The sequence below is a fragment of the Carica papaya genome, chromosome 1, assembly GCF_054855325.1.
Source record: "Carica papaya isolate Zhongbai chromosome 1, ASM5485532v1, whole genome shotgun sequence".
Taxonomy (NCBI): Eukaryota; Viridiplantae; Streptophyta; class Magnoliopsida; order Brassicales; family Caricaceae; genus Carica; species Carica papaya.
This window is the reverse complement of record NC_142309.1, coordinates 22855276-22879615: the sequence shown is the minus strand read 5'-3', so window position 1 is coordinate 22879615 and position 24340 is coordinate 22855276. Positions and strand designations below refer to the sequence as shown.

Genomic DNA, 24340 nt, shown 5'->3' with positions numbered 1-24340 from the left:
TTCAGCGGATCACAGATTTTCTTTGTCATCTCTATATTTGCTTCTTATAATTAAGTAAAAAATAGTTCTCTCAACAATCCAAAGAACCTCTAACTCTAAAAACTTTAGATTTAGAGAAACACAAAGAAAACATCCCAACATCTTCCCCCTACAAAATCTCCAAGATATAAAGGCAGCAAATTTCTTCCATACTTCGCCATAAACTTCATTTATTACAACCATAATAAGAAACTTCTCTCTCTAAGAATATTACACCAATTGAAGTTCAAGAAAAGTCCTCCTGGCTAGTTTCAATCAGCATCAAACTGGATTCAGTCTTCAAGAATTAAAGCTGGGAACGGAATCGTCTAAATATTCATTTGCCTATTCAAAACCATTCTTGTGCAACTTCCATTGCTCAAATTCTCTCAAGCTTAACATAAACGAGCTGGCATTTCGATGTCCTCCACCTCCAAACTCCTGCCATGAATGAGTGGCAGAACAAGTTTTAGTAGACGTTTTCATTCACCATTTGACAATAACATAGCATTTACGAATTATTTCTGGAATGAGCAACGAGCATTGAGGAAAGACCTGTGAAATACATGTTGTGTCTTCACTGTCCATACTCCTTAGGCTTATTTTTAACATCTGGTCATTTTCGAGCTCCAGGACTCTATACACAACAGCTCCAATGCCTCTATGATCGTCAATTCATGTATTTGAGACCATGTTAGAGAAAGAACAATGATGCTTCAATGACAAAGATCTTTTATAATCAAAGAGATATATCTATGTCATGCTTGCACAGGCAATGGAGACTCCATAACGAATGTAACAAGTTTTTGAGTTTAAATGCAGTTGGAGAAATTTGAATAAGAGTGAATAAGAGAGCTCGAGAAAAATTCCCAAAAAATAACAAATATTTTGGTACTTTCATAGAAAAAGATCATATCGTCTCTTTCCCATGATGTTTATAACATCATAGCTTTAGTGAACTAGGAAGAACAAGGAAGCATGAATATTTTCAGGATGCACTTAAGGGCATGTTCGGAACAAATTTTTGTTGAAATACTAAGTGTAAAGGATATAATTAAAAACCGGCACCAAGAGATGTCAACCCATATCCAAAATATTTATATGTCTACCAAAATATCAATGAAATCTCCTAAAGCCTCCGTATAATAGAGAGGATGACCCAATAACAAATTAATAATTTATATGAAATTTATCTGGATATTCACAATAAGTTCAATTGGGAACATAATTTTGATGTTGAATTGAAACAATAAATTTTAGAGTCTACTAATTTTAACGAAAATTGGAATATATTTCAAATTTCACCTTGATTCTATGATGTCTTTTTTACAATTTCAGATGCCGTTCACCATCATCTACTTCAAAGAAAGTGTGAATTTTCATCATTTTATAAACTAAAATATTTATTTGATCCAAACATAGCCTAAAAGTTCTTAGAAAAGCAACATTTTGAAAAACCAGAAAGTAGCAAAACTAACAGACAAATAAAGGAATCCAGGATAAGCATATATCTCATGATACAAAAAGAGAAAAAAAAATCAAGGAAATGTCACAAACCTAAGTTTTAAATTACGGCTTTTTATAGCTAACTGGTGCCCGAGTTCACTCCTCAATTCTGAAAAGGAATCTGCATCAACTGCCTACAAGAAGGGGATAAGATAAAATAATATTTTGTCCTGAAATATGTTTGAAATATAACCCAATGCTGAGTATATCAAAAAATCAATACAGATTTGTATTATGTACTCTTTTTGAGGTGAAATAAAAGTTAACTGCAACTCAAACTTTTGCAGTCTATTGACTTGAGAACCACAACAAAGAGAACTAACAATTAAAGAGGACAGAGATACTGCCTTTCTAGGGGAAAATAAAGGGAGAAAGAGAAGAACAGATGAAGAATAAGAGGAATCTGAACAAAGCATGTAGGAGGAAAAAGGATAGAGAAGATTGTTAAAACTTGTTGGTTTGCTAAGATTTCTCAGGATTACATTTGGAATATATCAAGAAATCATATAGAATTCATTTGCAAATTCATCCTAATTACCTGGAAGAATGTATAAATTGTATTAAAAAGACAAAAAAATGAGTATACATAGAATTTAACATGCAATCGGAACAATAAGTTCCAAATTCTATCAAAATTGAAGAAATTTGAAATCTATTGCTCCAATTCCATATAGAATTCCATATTAACTCCTTTTTTGATCATTTTAGGTATGACTCTCATCATTTTCTAGTTAAATAATTCACACAAATTATAAATTTGCAAGTAAATTCTACACAAATTTCAGATTTTTTCTAAACACAACCTAAGATTCTTTAGTGGATGTTCAAAAATCGTGTTTGAATCTAACAGTTTCCTGGATATAAAAGTTTTTCTGTCCTATATCAATTAGAGTTAAAAGGACATTTAAAATGGGAAATCCTTCTCCCAAAAGAGGCTCTTTTAATAGGAGAAAACCTCGATCAATCAGTAACATGCTTGACCTCGACAAAATCACTGGCCACATACTTATTTCCCCTCCTAGAACCCTATAAACCCAGAGTTTTCTGCCCCCTACATTATCATACTACATAATAGTTGTAAGCAAATTATGCAAATGTTGCTGCTGCCACCTAGGAAAAGGGAAAAATCCAAGCAACTCAGACACAGGCCATATAAAATTCAAAGACAGAAGGTGCACAATACCAGGCAGTGACCAAATGCTCCACCACCAAGTGCAATTTCATATGATTGATCAAGAGTTTCACTTATCAATTTTTGCTTATACTCTAAGCTGGTCGTCCCTTGGCTGATGATTGACTCCAAATCCAAAGAAAGTAACTGCAAAAATTCATCATTAAATTTAGTGCATGTCAACAGAAGAGAAATTATATATAATATATATAATATGGAGATGAAGGTATACATTTCCCTATCAGGCAGATATGGAAGACTAGTGTCCCTCACTGGGTTTCTTTTTTTTTTTTTTTTGCATGGGAGGCTAGTAGGGAATGTTTTTTAACCATTGACAACTTGAAGAAGAGGGAAAAGATAATGGTCAATGCTTGTTTTCTTTGTAAGAGCGATGAAGAGACTTGTAAGCATGTTTTGCTTTGGTGTCCGGAGATATACAAGCTGTGGACTTTGATTTATGGGTTGTTGGACATTAGTTGTGTGATGACAGGATCGGTGAAGAAAGAAATTTGGGTATGGAAGGATGTTAGGAGGACTTTTGAGAGGGTTGAGGATGTTAATGGTTTTGATTTCCTTAAGAATAGGTGGTTCTTGGTTTTTTGTTATAGGATTATGTCTCTAGTTTTTATGGAGAATTTAGTTGACTTGTAAATGTTGTAAATGAGTGGTAACATTTGGTGCCAATATTAATACATAATTCACACTTTATATTCCAATACATATATATATATATATATATATATAATATGGAAGTAAACCTGATCAAACAAGGAAGAATTCAAACGAAAGCTGAGCTCGATGTTCAAATCTTTGAGACCACTACTGAAAGCTTTACTTTTTGGGAGTTTCCACTTCCAAAGATCTCCATCTTCAACGTAATCAAAGAGTGGCCTCATGCGCTCAAACTCCCCGATTGCTCTACAATCGCCATGTGAGTCCTCAGTCAGCTTTTGCTTGAAGTAATCAAAAGCAATGGTTGCTCCACTCCTCTCAATGTCCAATACTCTTGTCACGTTCTCCCCCACCGAGGTGGCCGCACCCCCAAGCATCTCCATTGCAGTTTTATGGTGGTCCAGTATCACCACTCTGTTTATAGTCGATTAAAATTCATAGGTATCTCTATTTTCAGTTTCAGAGAGAGAGAGAGAGAGAGAGAGAGAGAGAGAGAGAGAAAGAGAGAGACCTGGTAACCTTCGAGGAGACATGGCGGACAAATCCGGGAGGGCCCACGAAATCCAGAAGGTAAAGATTGCTGATTTGGTGGAGAGGAAGCTGGTCTGCTTTGAGAGGAGCGTAGACAGTGTTGGGGAAGAAGAGACAGGGGAGAGAAGCGGCGGAGAAGTAGAGATGAGCTGCCAGAGCGGCGAAAGCGCCGTCGGGACATGGATAGTGGTAAAGCACCGCCGATTTCCTTATCAACTCCATATATGTCAAAACCCACCATTGCCCGCCTGCCTGCTCCTGCTTGATATTTCCTCTGCTCCACAGATTAAAAAACAAATCTGTTGACGTTGCTCGATTCTCGAAATACTATTTGGCGTATATTACTGAAAAATATTCAATTCATACTCTAATAAATATTGGAATAAAATATTAGTATTTTTTATATATAAAAATTTATAATTTTATTGCTGATGAATGTTTAATTTTGACCAAACTCGAAAATGTTTTTTTTTCAGTCTAAATTTTTTTTTTTTTTTTTTTTTTTTTAATTTATTTTGCGTCGAAACTAATTGGGTCCACAGAAACAAAGAAGTCCAATTTTGAACGATGGATTCATGGATTGGGCCAGTGTCTGGTTATATGGGCTTTGGGGAAAAGATGCTGGCTAATGAGATTGCCTTTTACCGGTTCCAAAAATGGCGAAGAAGCTCGCCGTTTGCAGAATTTACAGAAAGCAGATTCATGGCTGCGAACACCCTGTGCACCCTTGCTTGGAAACCCATTCCCTCTCCTCGCTCTTCCATCTCCACTATCAAGGTCAACTCAACTCGGTCAAACTCGCCATTGATTCACCTCAACGCCAGCTCTTCTTCTTCTTCGCCGTCGTCGTCTTCTTCTTCTTTAAGCTGGTTTAACGCAGTTAATCTCGAAAATCGCTTGCCCAGACGCGGCGCCTACTTTGTGTTGGAGTGTCTTCATTCTTATTCTTCTTCTTCCACGGCCAAGACCAGACTCTACGTCAGCGGTAAGTTTTCCCTCCCTTCATTCATTTTCTCCATGTTGAAAACTCCCATTTTTGGTGTTTGAATGAGAAAATCTTCTGTTCATTGCAGGGCTTTCTTTTCGAACAACTGAAGAGAGTTTAAAGAATGCTTTTCAAAATTTTGGGCAACTGGTAGAAGGTGGATTAATTAATTTCCCTCTGTTGTTCCTGCAAACTATATATTTTCATAGTACAATGCTTGATACCCATTGACGGCTGGTTTGGGTTTTCTAAAATCTTCAATTTCTGCTGCAGTTAATTTGGTGATGGATAAAATAGCTAAGAGACCAAGAGGGTTTGCATTCTTGCGCTATTCTACTGAGGAGGAATCTCAAAAGGCTATAAAGGGAATGCATGGGAAGGTATGAATTGTTTCTTTTTCAATATAATGTTAAACATGAAGAAGAAGAAGAAGAAGAAGTTGAAGAAATGTATATGTTAAGAAAATAAATCTAAATATGAAAATAATCACACAAAGTAAAAAGTAAAATAAGAAAAGATCAAGATTTAATATGGTTCGGCCGAGATGTCTACGTCCACGAGCCAAATCGAAAAAAACTTTTCACTGTGATCAAAATTGATAGGACATTACCAATAGGGTTGTAGATCCTTATTTAAACAAAATATTAGGGTTTTTTCCCATAATATGCACAGAATATTTCACAAGACATACACAAAATATTCTCATAATCAATTCATATCAGTGGTATATCACTACTTTAGAAATCTGAATCAACCCCATTTGTTTTAGTTTTTGGATGGCAGGGTAATATTTGTGGAAGTCGCCAAACCCAGATCAGAACTCCGGCAAGGCTCTAAATCGAATCAGGTGCAATCCTAAGGTATTAAATCAGCAACTTGTTGGTTCAGATAGAGCTGAACTCACTTGGGCAAATCCTTCATTGTCTATCTGAAAATGGTGACTTTCAAATTTATTTATATATTTATCTATGCTTGCATTATATCTCTCTTTCTGTGTCATCTTGTGTCAGCTTGCAACTAAAGGATTAGGCTGTAGGGGGGGTGGGGATGGTAGGAATCTCCATAGCATAGACTCAAATAAAATCTTGGTATTATTTCACTGCTACTTATGGTTACATGTATTTCAATGTTATTTATCTAGAGTATAATGAAGTAACAAGAAATCCAAAATTAAGTTCAGATTGATTGGATATCAGTGTTGAACACTGATCAAAGCTTGTTTGATCCTTTATCAAAGTGTTAAGTTTGGAAAGGTTAATCTAGTTTCTCTATATTCCTGGTTTCGTGATGTCAAGTATTAGAAACTTTGGTCTTTTTAAGTTGTTCCTTCCTTGGAATGAGATTGTTACTTACTATCTATATTTATATAGTGTTTTTAAAGGGCAATTATGTAGCCTTCCGAATGCATCATAGCTCTGGGGTAACGTACTAATCTTGTGTAGTAATCTTTGATGGTATGTAATTATGAAATGTTAGGAAATTACCGTGAGTATGGTGCCTCTAAGACACCAAACTAGCATGACCTTTTAGAGGCTCGTGAACAAATTTTGTGAGCTGTTACGAATCCATTTTTTAGATAAATACCAATTTGCCATCCAGCTACATGTTTTCCATCATCTAGTGTCAAACCGTTACTCTTAATTATCCAAACCACATAATCTTATAATATTCATCATTTCACATCACAAGCAATTTGTAGTTTTCAGTAGTTAATTAAACATTGTCCACAAATTGTTTAACTCTCTATCTATAATATACCTCATGTAGTTCAAATACAGAGAATATTGGGGAAAGAAAACAGATCTAAATGAGGAGTATTTATATATAGTGACTTTTACCTAACAATCCGTTCCACTATACACAAAGCGAACAAGCAACTATAACATACTAGTAACCAAACAAATGGCCGTACATTTTTCAATTGTTCTACATAGTCCTAACAAACTCTGCTGGGTGTTATCACCTTAATTTAACTTTAGCCTTGATGATAAATGTTGTCTCTCTGTAGTACTCTGCAGTCGCAGGTAAAAGCTCCAGCTATAAGAACTTGGAGATCTTTTCCTCTCACTGTGGCAAAATTTTAAAATTTTTGAGAATTAAGCATATCTTCCATTACAAGGTAGCTGAAAAGTTAGATCATTGTTTTTCTTTGTTCCAGACTTCTCAAGTCTAGATTTGCGGACCGCATCTTGAATTTGCCTTTCATGCTCTTTGAGTATATCATCTATGTTTCCACCAGTAGGCATCAATGGTCCAGAGTAATGGATTCTGCTTTTCTTAGCTACATACCCCTGAACTCACAAAAGCCATTCCATGTCAATTAACATAACAAAGAAATGTAGGGTATTCGGACTTAAAAAGGATATGGGTGGGAGAGTGGGTTGGGGGGGGAGGGGTTGTGGATGTAGACGAGAGCAAAGTGAATTTATTTACTGTAACAAATTATGATTCTTCCTTTATAAGAAAAATCCAGAGAGGATCATGGATGAAAACTGTTCAGCAACATCTTTTGAAACAATGAAACCATAAATCATGAATGGAAAAATTATTATCTCATAATCATCAAGCCTGAAACTGCCTCAGAATTTTTTTTTCTTTCTATCGCTTGTTTTATGGGTTTTATGAGAATATCATAGCAGATTGTAGCTTTTAGGTTAAGATCATTTACGCCTATAAATGATTTTGCCGTTTATGATTGGAAAATGTTCTTTTAAATATGCCAATAAACTTGTTACTTAATACTCAGATGGTTGACATGCATAATCATTTTTGAACAAACTACTGTTGGCAATATATAATGCATACTGGTGTATGTTGTTTTGATAAGAAGATGCTGAATCGATATGTACGCAACTATTATAAGCCATTAAAGGATGAAAGAGATTCTATGGCAAATTTATTTCTATGGGACATACAAGGGTATTTGATACGTTACCATTGTAGGGTCTTTGTTTGATGCTCTGTCCTTGTGAGAAGAACCAGACAACTCTGCAGCCACATGAGGCAAGTTAGATATCTGTGTCTTCAACTCTGCTGTATTTGTTATAGGATCTCTGTTCTTATTCCACGACAATCCCATTGCACTAGGGTGAACCATAGAAGTCGAATGAGTATAGCCATTCCGGGTAGCTCCTCTGGATGGTTCAACAGTGAAGCCAGAGCGACTGGAATCCTGTGTCTTGAATTTTTCACTTGTACTTGTGACTTTTGACTGCGCTGAACCAATGAATTCTGGTGTTGGAACTGCCTGAAAATCTCTTGAACCCCGTCTAACAGATTCAGGTCCACGCCCTCTTACGGCCTCTGCTTTTCGCCTGAAGGCAAAATATAAAATGGATTTAGGTGTTTCCAATAATTTATTTAAAAAAAGAAAAGGCTTCCCAAAGAATCATTTATTGGTAGCAACCAAAGGTGCTCCTTGCAAATTTTCAAGACAAATAAATTCGTATGTGACACGTACCTTCTTGCTTCTTCATCTCGAAGCTTGGCATCCAATTCCTTGCTTGGAGGATATTTGGGTAAACTTGATGGATCACAAGGGAGCGGCTCCGTATTGAAGAACTGAAAAGAAAGGAATGGAAACACATTGAAGTTGTTGATGGAGGAAATGTTTCCCAACACAGAACAAAACAAAGTGCTGAGAACACATTAGAAGACCAAAGAGAAGAAGAGGAAGCGAATTATTACGTCACTTCTCAGGGCAGAAGTAGCTGATCCGCGATCCTCTGGCTCGATTGCTAGAAGCTTATTGACAAGAGCCAAAGCCGGAGAAGGGAAATTCTTGAACGTTTCCTTTAGAACTCGCTTGTAGGGATGTTGTGGTTTAAAGCTCGTTGCAAGTGGTAACTTTGTCTTCTGCCAGTAGTCCTCGGAAGGTGAACCACAAAGCTTAAAGATTTTGTGCATTTGCTCCACCTGGGGACCAATAAAATCAGAGCCTTTTTCCGAAAATTTTGTTCAACATGTGAAGAAACTTCCAAGATTCCGATGCACATACTATCACAACTTGTTACAGACTTGATTATCTCGAATTACATAGGAATATCCTAGCTTGTATATATGGAAGAGAATGTATTTACCTCTGTTCTTCCTGGCATGATAGGCTTTCCGGCAAACAGTTCTGCGAGAATACAACCAGCACTCCACAAATCTATGGCAACTCCATACTCGGTGGCACCAAGCAATAGCTCAGGTGCTCTATACCACAGAGTTACAACGCGACTTGTTAATGGCTGATCTTGATCAGGCTGATACAAAGTTGCCAAACCGAAGTCTCCTATCTTGAGAACCCCATCATTGTTGATCAGTAGATTTGAACCCTTTATATCACGGTGCAGAACACCACGACTGTGACAGTGTTTGAGTCCATGAAGCAACTGTTGCATGTAACATTTAATCTGCAATCCAATCACAAGCCTCTGAGTTCGAGATATCAATAAGAAGGTAAGCAAAAATGGCGGAAGAAAGAAGAAATTGTTAAGCAAAGTTTCATATCCATCTTTTCCCATTTCTAAATGTTCTTTGGGAGCCACAGAGTGATCTTATAACATAACTACATTCCTTCTTCAGGCCGAAAGAAGTATTTGGCAGTTTTACAATTTGTACAGAAGTGCCAAAATTCCTGGTGGAAAAGAAAGACATATACCTGTTGCTCGGTGAATTTGATGCCTGGAGTTGCTGCGAGGCCTGCAAGGTCATGCTCCATGTACTCAAAAACGAGGAACAAACTACATGACATCCTTGAAGCAATTAGACCCTCAAGCTTCATGACATTTGGATGGTCGAGTTTCCGCAAAATATGGATTTCCCTAGCCATGAACCGCACACTTTCTTGGTCCATATTGACAAACCTCACCTTCTTCAAAGCCACAATTTTGCCTGTTTGAAGGTCCTTGGCCTTGTATACACTGCTGTAAGTTCCTTGCCCAATCTGCAAATCAAACCCTTTCAAAATCAGCATATCTCATTGCATAAATCCAAAAAAGTTAGTAGTGTCAATTACTCGAAAGAACTTTATTAAGGCTATAGGCCTTGGTCATGCCTTGGCATCACCGAACCAAAGTTAAGGTTCAAATTGTATAACAAGTCAAGACATGTCATCTAAGCTGGAATCAAGAGATTTACTGAAAAATAGAAGTCCTTAGAACCTTATTCGGAAATTCGAACCTTTGTGCCTAGCTTACATTTATTTGCTTGCAAGCCAAGTCTAGGCTTAATTAAGTTGCTTGCAAGCCAAGTCTGAGTTCAATTTTCTTTAGGGTAAGATTGTAAGTTTATGTTTTATGTTCTGTAAATTCTTTACTTTCAGCAATCAGATCAGAGAAAAACTCAAAATCCACAAATAATTTGATCTCTAAGGAGCAATTATAATGAGAACTAATTACTTTGTCTAACTTCTCAAACGAGTCTGCCCGTCGAGGAACCCACCCTTTGATGGCATCTGCGGCCACTGAGGTCAACCATGATGGCCAACCGGCATTGACCAGTTCACCTTCACTGCTGTGTGGCATGCTGTTTATCCATGACAGTTGCTGCTGTTTCCTTTCCTCTGCAGCTCCCACATCCATAGTCGCCCATCGATGATGAGTTTTTGAAGGTCTTTCCACTATAATTGTTTTCTTGTCTCCCTCCTTCGCCACCAGAACAGCAGTTGGTGCTTGCCGCACTGAACAATCTTTTCCAGCAGCATTGTTAGTATTATTAACCAGTTTAATCACGTGCTCCTCCTCCTTTGACAGAGCTGGAGCAACCAACTGTACAGAGGATTCGTTGAGCACTTTGTTTTTCTCCTTCTGACGATCATCGTGAACAGCTTCTTCTTCTTCTTCTTCGGTTCCTTTTGAGCAAATGCAGCCCATAATCTAACGCCCACAACAATTTCCAAAAGCTTTTTAGGTTGCCAGTCCAGGTTTCATGATCAGCTACCTTATAAACCAGAAATATTTACAGAACAAAGCCACACTTTTGATATCTGATTAACATTGACCTAATGGGTATCCCTGCATCGCTGCTGGGAATCCCATTTGAACCCAGAAAGCCTTATCAGCTTCCTTGAATTTGCAGAACAATAATGGCGGATAGTTTCCCCTAGGGACAGCCCAAGAAAAAGATTGAAAAGAAGACAGAATCAGGAGGAAAAATCAAATGGGAATATCAGATTTTGTTGCAGAAACCTGTGAGGGAATTTACATGGAAGCTGAAAACCCAGACCAGAAATTCCAGCACTTGAAAATAATATTATGGAAATCAATCAAGAGTTTTTATTTCTGTGAATGCCGGAATCCTGGCCGGCTTTTTACAGAATTTTCTTCCCCTTTTCCTCTGCTATTAAGAAAATCACCTAAAAAGAAAAAGAAAATTGATTAAAAGAGAAAAATTGGGCATAATCGAGGACGGGGGCGAAGAAGGAGAGCCAAAAATTGGAAAAATAAAAAAGGTAGAATAAAAAAAAAAATAAAAGATTGAGAAGATTGTTGAGGAAAGGAAATGGAGGGTTGTTGGGGGCCTAAAACTGCGAGGAACCAAGAGATTTTTGGGATGACACAGCCTGTGTTCTTCAACTTATTTTCAACTCTTAATCTCTTTCTATCAACTGTATTTAAGTTTTAAACCGTGTAACTTCATATATTCTATATACACACACACACACACACACACACACACACACACACACACACACACATGTATATGTATGTATGTGTTTCTATATGCATACAATGGAAGTGATTAATGGAGGGTGGACTGGAAGTACAGACGTGCAGAGCATCATGTCCACGTAGTACTAACACTACTGCTGAATATTCCCTATTACGATTTGCCATCATTCGTGTAATATATATATATATATATATATATATATCATAAAATAGGAGAATTTTTTAACACTCTAAATAACTTTTTAATTTATGGTAATCTAAAATAGTTAAGGCCAAGTCCTTAATTAAATAGAATTAGGAATATGATTAATAGTAAAATTTGATTAAAAAAATAACAGTAAGTAAAATAAAGTAATAGAATTTTTTTATTAATGAAAAAATTACTACAATTTTAATTAGATTTTATTTGGAAAGAATAAAATAAAAATAATGGAGCTTGTTTTTCTTTTTCTTAATTTTATCTCACTTGACTTTTATGATTTAAACAGAAATTATAAATTAATTGAATTTAATCAATAAATTTTTTTATTATGAATCTGATTATTTATCTTTTGTACAAACAATTAAGTAGAAATTTATGTATAATAATAATAAATATATAAAAGCTGAAATTATATTCCGTAGTCAAATAATATGATTAATATTCATTTTTACAAGTTAAATTTTTTATTTAAAAAAAAAAACAGAAATGATCAAACTCATCTAAATAACTTGATTTAAATCGAACAATTTGATTTTTATTAATTTTGACTGATATTTTTCGTACTTATAAAGTGTGTGTGTGTATATATACACGGTATATATGACAAAGAAGTGGGGTATATATGTAGCAGTAGACATGCAAGAACATCCAAAAACGTTTACATTCGTCAACAAACCAGCTCAATAACCACGCCACGTGTATTTACAAATCTCCCTGCATGTAATCTTCATCTTCTACCTCTCTTCTTCATATCCTCTTCCTTTATCCTTTCTTTTTTATGATCTCATCAAACCATATTCACATACAAAAACCCTTTTCATATGTAGTTCTGATTTGTGGGTCTCTGTGTGTATATATATATATCGAGAGAGAGAGAGAGAGAGAGAGAGAGTGTGTGAGTGAGAGTTGAATTTGCCGGGTGGTGAGTTTTGGAAGTTGGCCGGTGGGGATGGGGCTGGTGAACAGAGTGTTGGACATGGTGGTGCCGCCGGCGAGCTTAGTGATGTTGGCGTGCGCTTGGCCGGCTTTATGTTTTATCAGCACCTGCGAGTGGATTTACAGTGCTGTTTTCAGTGAGGATATGGAAGATAAGGTTGTTTTAATCACTGGTGCTTCTTCTTCCGTTGGAGAGGTAACCTTTCTCCTATATCATATGTATCTTTATATGTATGTATCTTTATATGTATATACCCACACAAACACACTGAATCTCCCTCTCCTGATGCACTGGGTCTGAATTAGTTGCTTTATATATATGTAGATATATATATATATATATCTCTCTTTTACCAGTCAAGGTTGTATAATTGTTTTTTAATATTAATAATTAAGAGATTAAAAATAGCATTTGCAGGTAACGTTGTAACTTTAAATTCATGGTGATTTTTTCTCTGTAAAATTGGAAAAAATAATTACAATAATAAAAATTTGATCAATGGAATTAAGGCCATAATTAGTCCTAATTTCATCCTTAATTAAAGTGTTTAAGGACACTAGTTCTATTATTGTTTGTGGTATTAAAGATTTGCTTATATACTTCAAGGAAGTATTAGGGTTTTACATGAATATAAATTAGTTGAAAGAAGCCATATTTTTAAGTTTTTTCAAAGAAAAAATTCATACATCGTTAATAAATAATACATAGATATTAATCATAAAATAATTAAAAAAAAATCTCTAAACGAAACAGAGATGAGAGCATAGCATGAATCGAATATAGAAACTATTGCTGAGGGAGGGACGGACTAACTGTAAGAAGAAACATACCAACCATTCACTTTAGTAGTGTTGGTAATTTTTTCAGAAATTGAAAGAATCCCTAATTAGTTCTTTATAAATGTTTTTGTGTATAAAATGAAAACCTAAGAGTAACTCAATCATATATAGAGTAGTCCCACAAATCACTTTATCATTTTTCGGTTTACTCTCTACTATTGGCTCATACTCTCGCGAACGGCTAAATTGGTGGGGGGAAAGATCAGGTTCACTCGATGTGCTTATGATGTACTGTTTGGGGGTAATTATACCAAGAAAATAATAACCGTGGTGGTGAATTTGCAGCAAATAGCTTATGAATATGCAAAGAAGAGGACAAATCTGGTATTGGTTGCTAGGAGAGAAAACCGGCTGAGAGGGATAAGCGAGAATGCATTGGAGCTGGGTGCAAAGCATGTCATGATCATAGCTGCTGATGTTGTCAAGGAAGATGACTGCAGGAGATTCGTTACCGAAACCATCAACTTTTATGGCCGCGGTATGTAATAGCTCAAACTTTGAACTTACAAAGTTCTTTCTTAGTTCTAAAAGAAATGTATATATGCATATACGTGATTTCATAATCAAAGATGGTTTTTACATCTCCGTTTTCATTATATTGACCTTATTAATTGTATCCATAATAATATTGATCCTATTTGTTATAATAAACATTAACTTTGACCAAGTACTAGTTTCGATAATTTTAACTTCATCATTCGATATTTTAATTGATGCTTAATTTTGAATTTTGTTATATTGCAAATTTCAGTGGATCATCTAGTGAATACTGCAATTTTGGGACATGCATTCTACTTTGAGGAAGCTGCAGACACCTCTTTTTTTCCCCGTTTGTTGGTAAGGCAAATGATTTTACTTACTATAGATACTCGAGTAGATATTTATTTCCAGTTCCAAACAGATCCTTATTTTGTGCTATAAACTTACCAGATACTTGGTTATAATTATCTTTTTTTGTACATCCAAAATTTTCAGGACATAAATTTCTGGGGAAATGTTTATCCAACTTATGTAGCTCTGCCTTACCTGCACCAAAGCAATGGCCGGATAGTCGTAAATGCATCAATCGAGAGCTGGTTACCTGCACCAACAATGAGCCTCTACGCTGTGAGTTTATAGAAATTAACATTGAAGCATTTCAATTTTATTTGTCTAATTCCGGGTCTAATGACTATCTGTTCAAAATTTCGTAGACTCAAATTATCAAGTTTTGAAAAGCTCACTTAAATTGTTAGTAAAATTAGTAGCCTGAACTCTTATTTAACAGTCACTAGTTATATGCTGATTTACTGAATACGATATAAAAATATCATAATTCTTCATAACCATTTTTCTCTCTGATAATAGGCTGCAAAAGCTGCCCTAGTCAACTTCTATGACACGCTGAGATTTGAATTGAATGATGAAGTTGGAATAACCATTGCAACTCATGGCTGGATGGGAAGTGAGATGACTCGAACCAAGTCTATGCTCGAGGCTGAGGGCAGTGAGATTCAATGGAAAGAAGGAACAGAAGTAAGCGATTTTCTTTATTTTGTATCTTAAGGCCTTAGGAAACATATTTTTCCCATTCATATTCATTCAATAAACTAAATATTTTATAAAGTCAGATCATTTTCTATTAACTTAAACTTCAAGAAATCTTAATCACACTCAAACTTAATTGTTTGGAGAACTTATTGTTTCAAACAATAGCTTTGAGCAGTGAAGTAAAGCTATACTTGAGATAAGATCAAGATTTTGTGACAAATTGGTAAATATGCATACGAAGTAAAGGTAATTGTAAAGAATTGATCAATATTACAAGTTTGAGAAAGATTCACTTTTGATCATTGGGTAAATACATGTATGAAGTAAAGCTAATTGTAAAGAATTGATCGATAATAAAAATTCAAAAAAAAAAATTCACTTTTAATCATTTTTATATGACAACATAACAGTTTTTATTGTTATTTTAGACGCAGTTGATATGCGGCGGATACATAGAGGAGTTTGCGAGATTGATCGTATCAGGTGCTTGTCGAGGAGATGCGTACGTGAAGTGTCCGAACTGGTACGATGTGTTCTTCGTTTACAGGGTTTTTGCTCCAAAGGTTTTGAGCTGGACTTTTAGGGTGTTGCTTGCTATGCACGGAACAAGAAGGTCATCTCCTCTCATGCCAGGAGCCGGAAAGGGTATGCAGCCTCTGCTGGAAGGCAGCTCTCCTAGAAAACTTCTGACATCGCCGACGTCTTCTCAGTACAGTCCTCAATACAGTCCCCAACTCAGTCCTCAGCATCCGTTCTTCAAAATGGAATGATCAAGGGTCATGTTTTTTCATCTTTGGGTTTAATTTGTAAGTACATGATGAATGGATGTTTGTTTTTGTGACATTTAATTTTATATAATTAAGAGAAGACATATATATATAGAGGGCTTTTTTTCTATATATGTTGTTTTTCAATAAGAGGATTAATCCCTTTGTTTCAATTTCGATTCTTTTAAATTAATTTATTTCAAATTTTTTTTTATAGGTTTTATTAGAATCAGTAGAATGTAGAATATATTATTTCAATTTCATAAACAATTTTTTTTTTTTTTAAAATTTTTGAAAGTCAAAATATGACTTATATTTTGACCGAGCTTTTCACAAATGGCTTGTTCGTGGTTACGGTATCAAACTTGTCTTCTCGCCAAAATCATGTTGTTCTTTATTTGGAGACCTCCTTTTTGAATTGATCCTTTTATATATATATCTATATATATATATATATACATATATACACACATATATATACACCCACAAAGACCCACGAGTGTATATCTATATGTAATACCTTTAATTAATTTTAAAATATTTAAAATTAGTTTATAAATATAATTTTTAAATTTTTTATTTAATGTATAAAATTTAATTTTTAATTTTATAAATTATTAATTGATGTAAAAATGAAAAAAATTTAATAAAAAATGAAATTGAAAATAATTTTTAAAAAAATGGATAAAAATTTAAGTTCTAAAAGTATTTTTAAAAGAAAATTCAGAAATTAAAGATCAAAATATAATTTAAAAAAATTGTGCACGTAGGATGCCAAGATCAGCAGATTCGACGAATCGGAGCGCACCGCATAGTAAGGGACGCTGATGCGGTGCCATGCGAGAGACCATGCTGGCGATCCGTGTACCCGCGATCGGATGGTCCAAATTCGTTCCCACACGCACGGACCGAATCTGTTTTCTCTCCAGACACAATCGAATGGTCAGATTTAAATGTGATGAACGGTCCAGATCTACTTTTTATTTAAACTTGATCGAACAGTTCAGATTAAATCACAATGAATGGTACAGATTCACTTCTTATTTAATCGTGATCGGACGGTTTAAATCAAACGCGATGAACGGCCCATATTAAAATAGAACAGATATAAATAACTATCTTTACACCAAATCCTAACTCTACCCGCCAGACCCCCTCCCCCTTCCTCCCCCTGCCAGAGAAGAAGACCCAGTCGCCGGAAGAAAGCCGACTGTTGCCGTCATTGCGCCAGAACCACTCCCGACCGCCAAAAGAGGTAAAAAAAAATGTTCTTTGCTCGAAATTTGATTTTAAATACCCTCATGGCCAAATCAGAGCAAAAGAACTGGCGGATTGGCCGAAAACCGCGGGTAAAGCCCGCCGCCGCCGCCGCAGAAAATTGCAAAACCCGTTTCCAATAGTGCCCTTTCTGATTTCCGTTATGCGTAATTTTTCCACCATTGTAATCACTGTTTCCTTCTCTATAGGTTGACCGAAGCAAAACACTCAACCGCAAATGTGAGCCAGCGGAGCCCCCGCACTAGAGAACCCCGCCGCCGGTAAGTTTTGATTTTTCAACTTTGTTTGGCTAACCGAGACCCCTTAACGTGTTTCTTCGCAATGATTGGTACAAAAGCGGCCCAAAACAGCCTACCCTAGGCAAACCGCCACTGCGAGCGGCAGTGTCGTCGCTGAAGTACGACGGAGCCGCCATGCAAAAATTTCAAAATTGGCCAAAAAAGGGTTCTTCACACTGATTTTGGGTTTTTTGATATATTTTTAGGTACTTAAAGCACGTTTTAACCCCGGAAGAAAAATTTAGAAAACTCAAGAACCGCTAGTAGACGCATTCAAAAGTTTAGCATTTCGAACATCAATTTGAGTAAGAATCTCTTACATTATTCTTATTATAGAATTGAAGTTTAATTAATAATAATACAGTATTTTGTGTAATTTAGAAAATATTCATAATTAATTACAAATTACTAATAAAGGCCGAACCGGAAGTTATTCACTGTCGATCATGTTAATTGATTTTACAGTTTGAATACATGATAATATCTGATTGATTGATTTTATAATTTGAATGCATGTATTGTTTGCCTTATGAGATTACAGTTAAATTGGAAAAATGGAATGCGATTGTATTACTTTTATGCATATTTTACTTGTTTTATGTGATTATAGTTAAATTGAAAAACTGAAAATTAAATGTAAACGAGAAATTGTTGTTCGAGTGGATTGATAAAATGGCAGCCTTACTGGATATCTTGGGAGATGGTGGACGAACTGGGTACATAGGGTATCCTACCGTAAACGTTGCCTCATACTGAACGGAGTATCGAGGTTTTGTAATTTGGCGCTCATATTGGAAGGGGTATGGGGACGGTTCGTTTCACTCTCATACCGGACGGGGTATCGTGATTTGGTAATTTGGTGCTCATACCGGACGGAATATTAGGACAGCTCATTAATTGAAAATATTAAAGAAAATGATTCACGTGTAATGGAGACATCTCTATGAACCCCTATGGATACCAGTACGCTGATAAAATAGAAAATTGTTGTTCTAGCCGATTGCATATGAAATTATGATATATGTTATATTATTGACTCTATAGGTTGTTTTTGTAAATTTCGTTGCAGTAGGTAGACGGTAAATGATTTTATTTATTATAAACAAATTTACTTAAATCAATAGGTCCATTAGTTGTTTTTATGATTTCTACCAATCTTTATTTTTATATTGGTAAGTAACGTGATATTCTTATTGGGTTAGTATAATTCACTCTTTCATTAACCATTTCAGATCAAGAGAATCAGGATCCAGAACTCGATCCACAAGAGAGTTGCGAGTAGCACGTTCAATTTGTTTACTTTTAACTTATTTCTTTAGTTATTAGTTGTTCTTTTAGAATGATCATTCTCGTAAGTCTCATTTAGTACTTTCAATTATTGTACAATGAATGTAAACCCTTAACTATTTATTTTGCTTAAAATTTTCTAGATGGTTACATTATAGATGTATAATTTTGAAAAAAAAAAAACCCAAAAGTTTGAATCCATGTTGAAAGAGTAATACAACTTAATTTTTTATAAATTTATATATATTTTCATGTATAAAATAAAATTTTAAATCGATTTTTATTCTGTATTTATTCAGAAACGTAGTACATTTTCTAATATTAAGTTTAATTTAATTACTATATAATCATGTAATCATTAACAATGAGGAACAAAATTTTGTTCAAATTGGTAAATCAGGTTTTATTTAATTAAGTTGGTTAACATAATAATGTAATCTAACTAGTCAAATTGACTGAGTCAAAAGGTTGACCCTCACATTCATTTCTGCATAATGATACGGATGTCCCACACACACATCCGTTTTACTCAATGAAATATTTTCAGTACAATTGATTACTCTTTTAGTTTAATTAATGATTACATTAAAACTAAAGATTTACCCCAAAAAATTCTTCACTACAATTGATTATTTTTGTGGGTGTGTATATATATAGGTATTAGCTAGCTAAGTAATAAAATTTAAGTATATGTATGTATAATTAGAAATAATCTTCGACAGAAATGCTCAAAGCTTCCCTACCAACAGTCACCTGTTCATGACTCGCCGCCTCCCACAACGAATTCCGACTACTTTCATCGTCGACCCAAAGCTCCGTCGTCGTCGACGGCGCCAGTCCATTAACAACCATCCGAGCGTCCACCGCCATTGCAGCATCCGACGCAGCTCTTTGTACCGACCTTGGCGACAACTCCCCGTTGGCGCAAGCAGCCGGCAGCGACGTAAGCGGGAAGTTGAGAGCTTCGAATGAAGAAGGGCGGCGAAGACAGTAGTAAGCAATGTCGTGAGCAACGGCAGCCGCCTCAGGCGTCGAGTAAGATCCTAACCATAGACGTTGTTGGGTGCCCGGAACCCGGATTTCTGATACCCATTTTCCCCATCTCCGGCGACGGACTCCTTTGTATTTCTTGTGATCGCGGTCGCCGTGAGCAGCAGAATCGGCAAGTTCGTAGGCTTGGACGTTGCTCATTTTTCGGCGAGTAAGAAAATTAATGGGTGCCGATCGATGGGTGTTCTTGTTGGGTTTTGACTGGTTTTGCGGGTTGTTTTGGAGTGGGATGTTTGGAGTTGAAGGTGTATATATAGGTTGAAGATGAAGAAAGTCAAACGAGTAATAATAATTATAATAATAAAAAAATAAAATAAGTCTACGAATAGGAAATTCAAGAAATTAGTCGAAGGTCAAAGATTGTTAAAAGTAAGGAAAAGACAGAAAGGAGGTAATATTATTATTAATATTATTATTATTATTATTTAATTAATTCACAAAATATATATTTCATATTTATTTTTGTTACATATAAAATATTGCATTTTATTAAATTGAAATTGAACACTTTCTAGCATGAAAATATTGAGTGTGTGAGTCAATTATAAGGTTCTGATTATTTCTAAAATTAGATTGTAGAAATTAATTTTTTTACAAAATAAATATATATAAATATAATTTTAAGTGACTATGAGCATATTGTATTTGTATATAATAAACCCATGGTTAATAATGTTAGGGGTAAAAAATATACGTGCATTGACCACGTGATAATGAAGTAGACTAATTTGCTATATTACACAATGCATGACGTCACGGACGAAGTTGACACGACCTCGTGACCCCACCGACAACCCCATTTGGGGTGGGGTGGGTTGGGGGAATCTCTCAATCATATTATTTTTATAATTATATTTTTGTTTCCTATAACAAATTCTTTTCATACTTTTTTAATATTAATTTTATAAAAATTAATTTTTATTCATTTTGAATAGGATTAAAACTAAACTGAAATAATTGTCTGAAAAAAAAAATTAAAGGTCAGAATGGGATGGGAGATATGCACATCTCTCCTTTTAGGTTTTGACTGGTGCCAATTTGGAAAAGGAAAAAGCAATCAACATGTGGTTAGTATAAAAAACCTGATGACAAATAGTTAGATTATGAATATTGAAAAAACTTTAGTTTTGGATTTGGGTTGACCACGAGCACATTCTATTCAACACATCACCACCACCACATGTTGAAGGAATGCATTGCATTTAAGTAGCAGCTATTCCTATTGCCTGCAACCTATAATTCAAAATAATGGTATTCAACATTATTCATTCAAATATTTTTAAATAAAACATATATCCATTCCTAACAAAACATAAATAATCTCCAAATTAAAATAAACACCCACTATAATCACAACCTCATACAAGTTAAAAGAGAGTTAAACAGAAATATATGAGGTGTTGCTTTTAAGTTCAGCCAATAAAACATTAACTATAACTATCAAATTTTTAAGCATTATTTTTATTTGGAGATTGTTAAAAAAAAAAATGAGTACCTATATATAATATTGACAGATTAAGACTACAACAATATGTTGTAAACCAAAATGAACTCAAGCTAACTCACAGCACAAACCAATTCAAAAAAACCAGACATGCAGATTGCAGGGGAGATAGAGTGATGCTAATAACTATGGCAAGAGACTGACAGATTCAACCAACAAGAAACCAATAACAATTTCCTTCCATAACAAACAAAGCACAACCAAATTCTCTCCGCAACGCAATTCATTGTGATTGATGGCTCATCCTTTCGGAAGATAGCTCTTTATAAACCATGACCACGCTCATAAATGCTTGTTATCCAAGAGGTCATGAAAAATCGAAGTAAAAAAAAAAACAAAAAACAAAAGAAACAAAATCAGTTAGAGAGATCTAGTTTCGAGTTCAACCCATGGTTCTTAATAGTTTGAGATATGGTAGTACCACGTTCAAGTATGGTTATGTGGTAAATGTAACTTGGGTCTTCCATACAATTTCAGTGTGGGGTTTATATGAGTTTAGATTCTCCTATCATAATAGCTAGCTTCAAGGATGTGGTTCTTCTTAACTCATATCAAATATCCTAGTCTGACATAACTTAATCAAATAATCAAACACTAAACAGTCTAGTGTAGCTTAGGCTGATTTAGAACAATTGAAATGAAAACGCAGGCACAAGTTCCGACAGATAAATTTGGAAATGATAGATACATACATATAGAGACACTTTTAATAAGCTGAGGAGCAGATATAACCTGAATACATATAATATAAGACTTTCTGAATCTATAGAAAGAAATGATAAAGAGAGTTTTCCTTTCCTCCTTTTTCTGAGAAAAAATTTAAGGGTTAAACTAACAAAAATGGCAGTCAGAACAATGCAAAACTTCTTTGGGAGACTAATGTAACATAAATGAGTTACAAAATCAAACTCAAAATGCATATTGTAGCTTTGTTAGATAGACAATGTATGTTTTAAGATCTTTAGAATCAGAAAGGGTGTCAAATATGGTAAAACACCTGTATAAAGCTACACCATTTCGAATGACTAGCTATTCATAACCATATTAAGTGCCCAAAATATAAAATCAAGCAGTGAAGAACGTGAAATATCATGGCTTAATCAATGCCTGTCAACCGAACAGAAGGTATTAAGCATGAAGCTTAATAAAAAACAACTAAATAAAAACATTAACAAATCAAGGAGGTAAAATTTTTAGTGAAATATACCATTACCCATATGAACAAACTTGAAAGATTTGAAAATATTATATACCAAAACATATTGTCACTAATACAGAAACTTACCATCCTATGTATCAGAGAGACTTATCTCAACATGGGAGGAGAATCACGACATCATACTCTACTTGAAAGCATTTGTGGCAGCATACAGGAAATCAAGGAAGCCTGTACCCTTGAGTAGGCCTTTACCAGTCAAGAGTTCAAAATCTAACAGTAGCAAGAAGCCTATCACAGCCGCCTTCCCATTTATCAATTCGTTCTTTCCCGAGAAACCAAACCCCTCAAGATTCTCATCGACAACCATTTTCACCTGAAATAAGGACAAAATGCATGAAGGCGTAGTAATAACTCTAAAATCTAGCAAGTTCAACTCTGTTCCAATACTAAGTCTCATTCTTAATATCCATGATGGTTTGAATACACGTGTTAATAATATAATCTTTTATATTTTGAGTTCCCCACCTCAAAGACACAAATTCTTGAGGGACAGCACTTTATTTCCTACTTTTAAAAGAATTCAAGGTGGGATCCGACATCTCCAACCTAAATGCAAACGGGAGAAGAACTAAACCAAACAAACTGAAATTTTTGAAGAGGGTATTTGGGGCTGCTTATTAGCAATCCAAATCAATTTACAAGACTTGTTTGCCAAACTGGAAGAAAGGCTTCTAAGAAACAAACAAGCAGGTGATTATAAGATTCTCATCAACCACCATCTTCACCCAAAACGGAGACAGATACCTCCAACTGGCTAGTTTTATGGAAGATGATCAACCAAAAAAAGAAAAAGAAGATAAATGAGTTATTATTACCTCCTCCACATTAACATCAGTTGAAGTAAGACCAGGCTGAGCTTTGCCGCTAAAGACAATCTCCGCAGATGCATCAGATTTTACACCTCCTTTCAAGCTGATGTAAATATTTTCTTCATCAACCTTTACAGGATAAATATAAAGCGTCCTCAAAGCAGGGGTGAGAACTCTGAGAACTGGGTTCTTAGGATACCATTCCCGAATAGCTCCCGTACGAAGATCAAATGTACTATCAGTAGTTGGACAAACTATACATCCATCCTAAGGGAAAAAAAAAAATGCACTAAATCCTCAGCCATTTCCATCGCAGAGGAAAATCTTCTGCATAATTAAAGCAACAGAGAGGGAGATATACAAATATATATATATATATGTATATATAGAGAGAGAGAGAAAGAGAGAGAGAGAGTAAGAGGGAGGGAGAGATGAAACCTGAGTGAGTTTGGCATTGAGGAGACCTTCAGTGTAGGCACCCTCGGCGGGAGACCTATTTTCAATCGCGAAGACCTCGTCCTTATACCAAAGCAGCAGAATCGTCTCGCCGTCTTGGATAATTACTCGGCGTTCTCCCTTAGGAAGCGCGGAGAGAGGCACCACGGGCACCCAGTCCTGTCCGCCGCCGGGAGACGCAGATTCCTCGCTCAACGATACCTCCGTCGCCTTGCAGGAGACTGACAAGGCGTGTCTCGGAGGGGTGAAATTGTAATTAAGAGGCAATGCCGGGGCGGAGTGGAAAATTGAACAGTGAAGCGGCGAAAGCGATTGGCGGCGGCGAAGGAGTGTACGGGAAGGGATAGAGTAATTTCCAGGAAGTGAAGAGAAGGCGGTGGCCATGGAGGATTTCAGGGAGGGAAGTGAAGAATAAGGTTAGGAAGGTGAAAGAGAGGGAGGGCAGAGCGTCTGCATGGCCTGCTCCACACAAAAGTGGATAACGATTTTCTTCGGGAGGAGAAGAAGGCACGGACGTTGTGACGGGCGCGTGAGAGCCACAATATTTTGCGGCTGAATCTATACAATTTCTCCAATACTTGGCGGGAATTTCGGTTACTGAGTTTTATCAAATACTTTCGCATTATTACCTCAATAAGTAAAAAA

At 35.5% G+C, this 24340-nt stretch overlaps 6 protein-coding genes across 9 annotated transcripts; 2 read left to right on the top strand and 4 right to left on the bottom strand.

Moving 5' to 3' along the window:
- Positions 1-83: 83 nt before the first annotated feature.
- Positions 84-4238, bottom strand: LOC110818901 (DHHA1 domain protein). The gene is made up of 6 exons (XM_022047929.2): positions 3879-4238; positions 3454-3781; positions 2708-2842; positions 1576-1658; positions 574-679; positions 84-459 (listed from the first exon to the last, which is right to left on the bottom strand). The coding sequence occupies exons 1-6, from the start codon at positions 4118-4120 to the stop codon at positions 364-366; spliced, it is 990 nt and encodes a 329-aa protein (XP_021903621.1). The 5' UTR covers positions 4121-4238; the 3' UTR covers positions 84-363.
- A 197-nt stretch (positions 4239-4435) lies between these two features.
- LOC110818741 (uncharacterized) lies at positions 4436-10975 on the top strand. 2 transcript variants are annotated; one of them, XM_088221548.1, is made up of 5 exons: positions 4436-4883; positions 4972-5040; positions 5157-5263; positions 5653-5743; positions 7827-10975. In XM_088221548.1, the coding sequence occupies exons 1-4, from the start codon at positions 4466-4468 to the stop codon at positions 5740-5742; spliced, it is 684 nt and encodes a 227-aa protein (XP_088077674.1). In that variant the 5' UTR covers positions 4436-4465; the 3' UTR covers position 5743; positions 7827-10975. The 2 variants fall into 2 exon arrangements, with proteins under 2 accessions (XP_088077674.1, XP_021903401.2); XM_022047709.2 differs by lacking the exon at positions 7827-10975 and adding an exon at positions 5894-6062.
- LOC110818738 (Protein kinase superfamily protein) lies at positions 6629-10741 on the bottom strand. 2 transcript variants are annotated; one of them, XM_022047707.2, is made up of 7 exons: positions 10268-10741; positions 9529-9813; positions 8963-9280; positions 8571-8798; positions 8344-8444; positions 7819-8197; positions 6629-7174 (listed from the first exon to the last, which is right to left on the bottom strand). In XM_022047707.2, the coding sequence occupies exons 1-7, from the start codon at positions 10739-10741 to the stop codon at positions 6980-6982; spliced, it is 1980 nt and encodes a 659-aa protein (XP_021903399.1). In that variant the 3' UTR covers positions 6629-6979. The 2 variants fall into 2 exon arrangements, with proteins under 2 accessions (XP_021903399.1, XP_088077672.1); XM_088221546.1 differs by having other exon boundaries at positions 10311-10442.
- Positions 10976-12237: 1262 nt separating the features above from the next.
- Positions 12238-15987, top strand: HSD5 (hydroxysteroid dehydrogenase 5). Its single transcript, XM_022047708.2, has 6 exons — positions 12238-12873; positions 13803-13995; positions 14269-14354; positions 14493-14624; positions 14865-15032; positions 15476-15987. Exons 1-6 carry the CDS (start codon positions 12691-12693, stop codon positions 15815-15817), a joined length of 1104 nt encoding a protein of 367 aa, XP_021903400.1. The 5' UTR covers positions 12238-12690; the 3' UTR covers positions 15818-15987.
- A 3047-nt stretch (positions 15988-19034) lies between these two features.
- LOC110818860 (Integrase-type DNA-binding superfamily protein) lies at positions 19035-20081 on the bottom strand. Its single transcript, XM_022047876.2, has one exon. The coding sequence runs from the start codon at positions 19846-19848 to the stop codon at positions 19360-19362; it is 489 nt and encodes a 162-aa protein (XP_021903568.1). The 5' UTR covers positions 19849-20081; the 3' UTR covers positions 19035-19359.
- Positions 20082-20756: 675 nt separating this feature from the next.
- Positions 20757-24233, bottom strand: LOC110818687 (Rieske (2Fe-2S) domain-containing protein). Of its 2 annotated transcripts, XR_002540515.2 has the most exons (4): positions 23678-24233; positions 23246-23506; positions 22497-22743; positions 20757-20940 (listed from the first exon to the last, which is right to left on the bottom strand). XR_002540515.2 is itself a non-coding variant. In XM_022047638.2 (3 exons), the coding sequence occupies exons 1-3, from the start codon at positions 24077-24079 to the stop codon at positions 22555-22557; spliced, it is 852 nt and encodes a 283-aa protein (XP_021903330.1). In that variant the 5' UTR covers positions 24080-24232; the 3' UTR covers positions 22272-22554. The 2 variants fall into 2 exon arrangements, 1 of the variants encoding a protein (XP_021903330.1); XM_022047638.2 differs by lacking the exon at positions 20757-20940 and having other exon boundaries at positions 22272-22743; positions 23678-24232.
- Between the last annotated feature and the right edge of the window lie 107 nt (positions 24234-24340).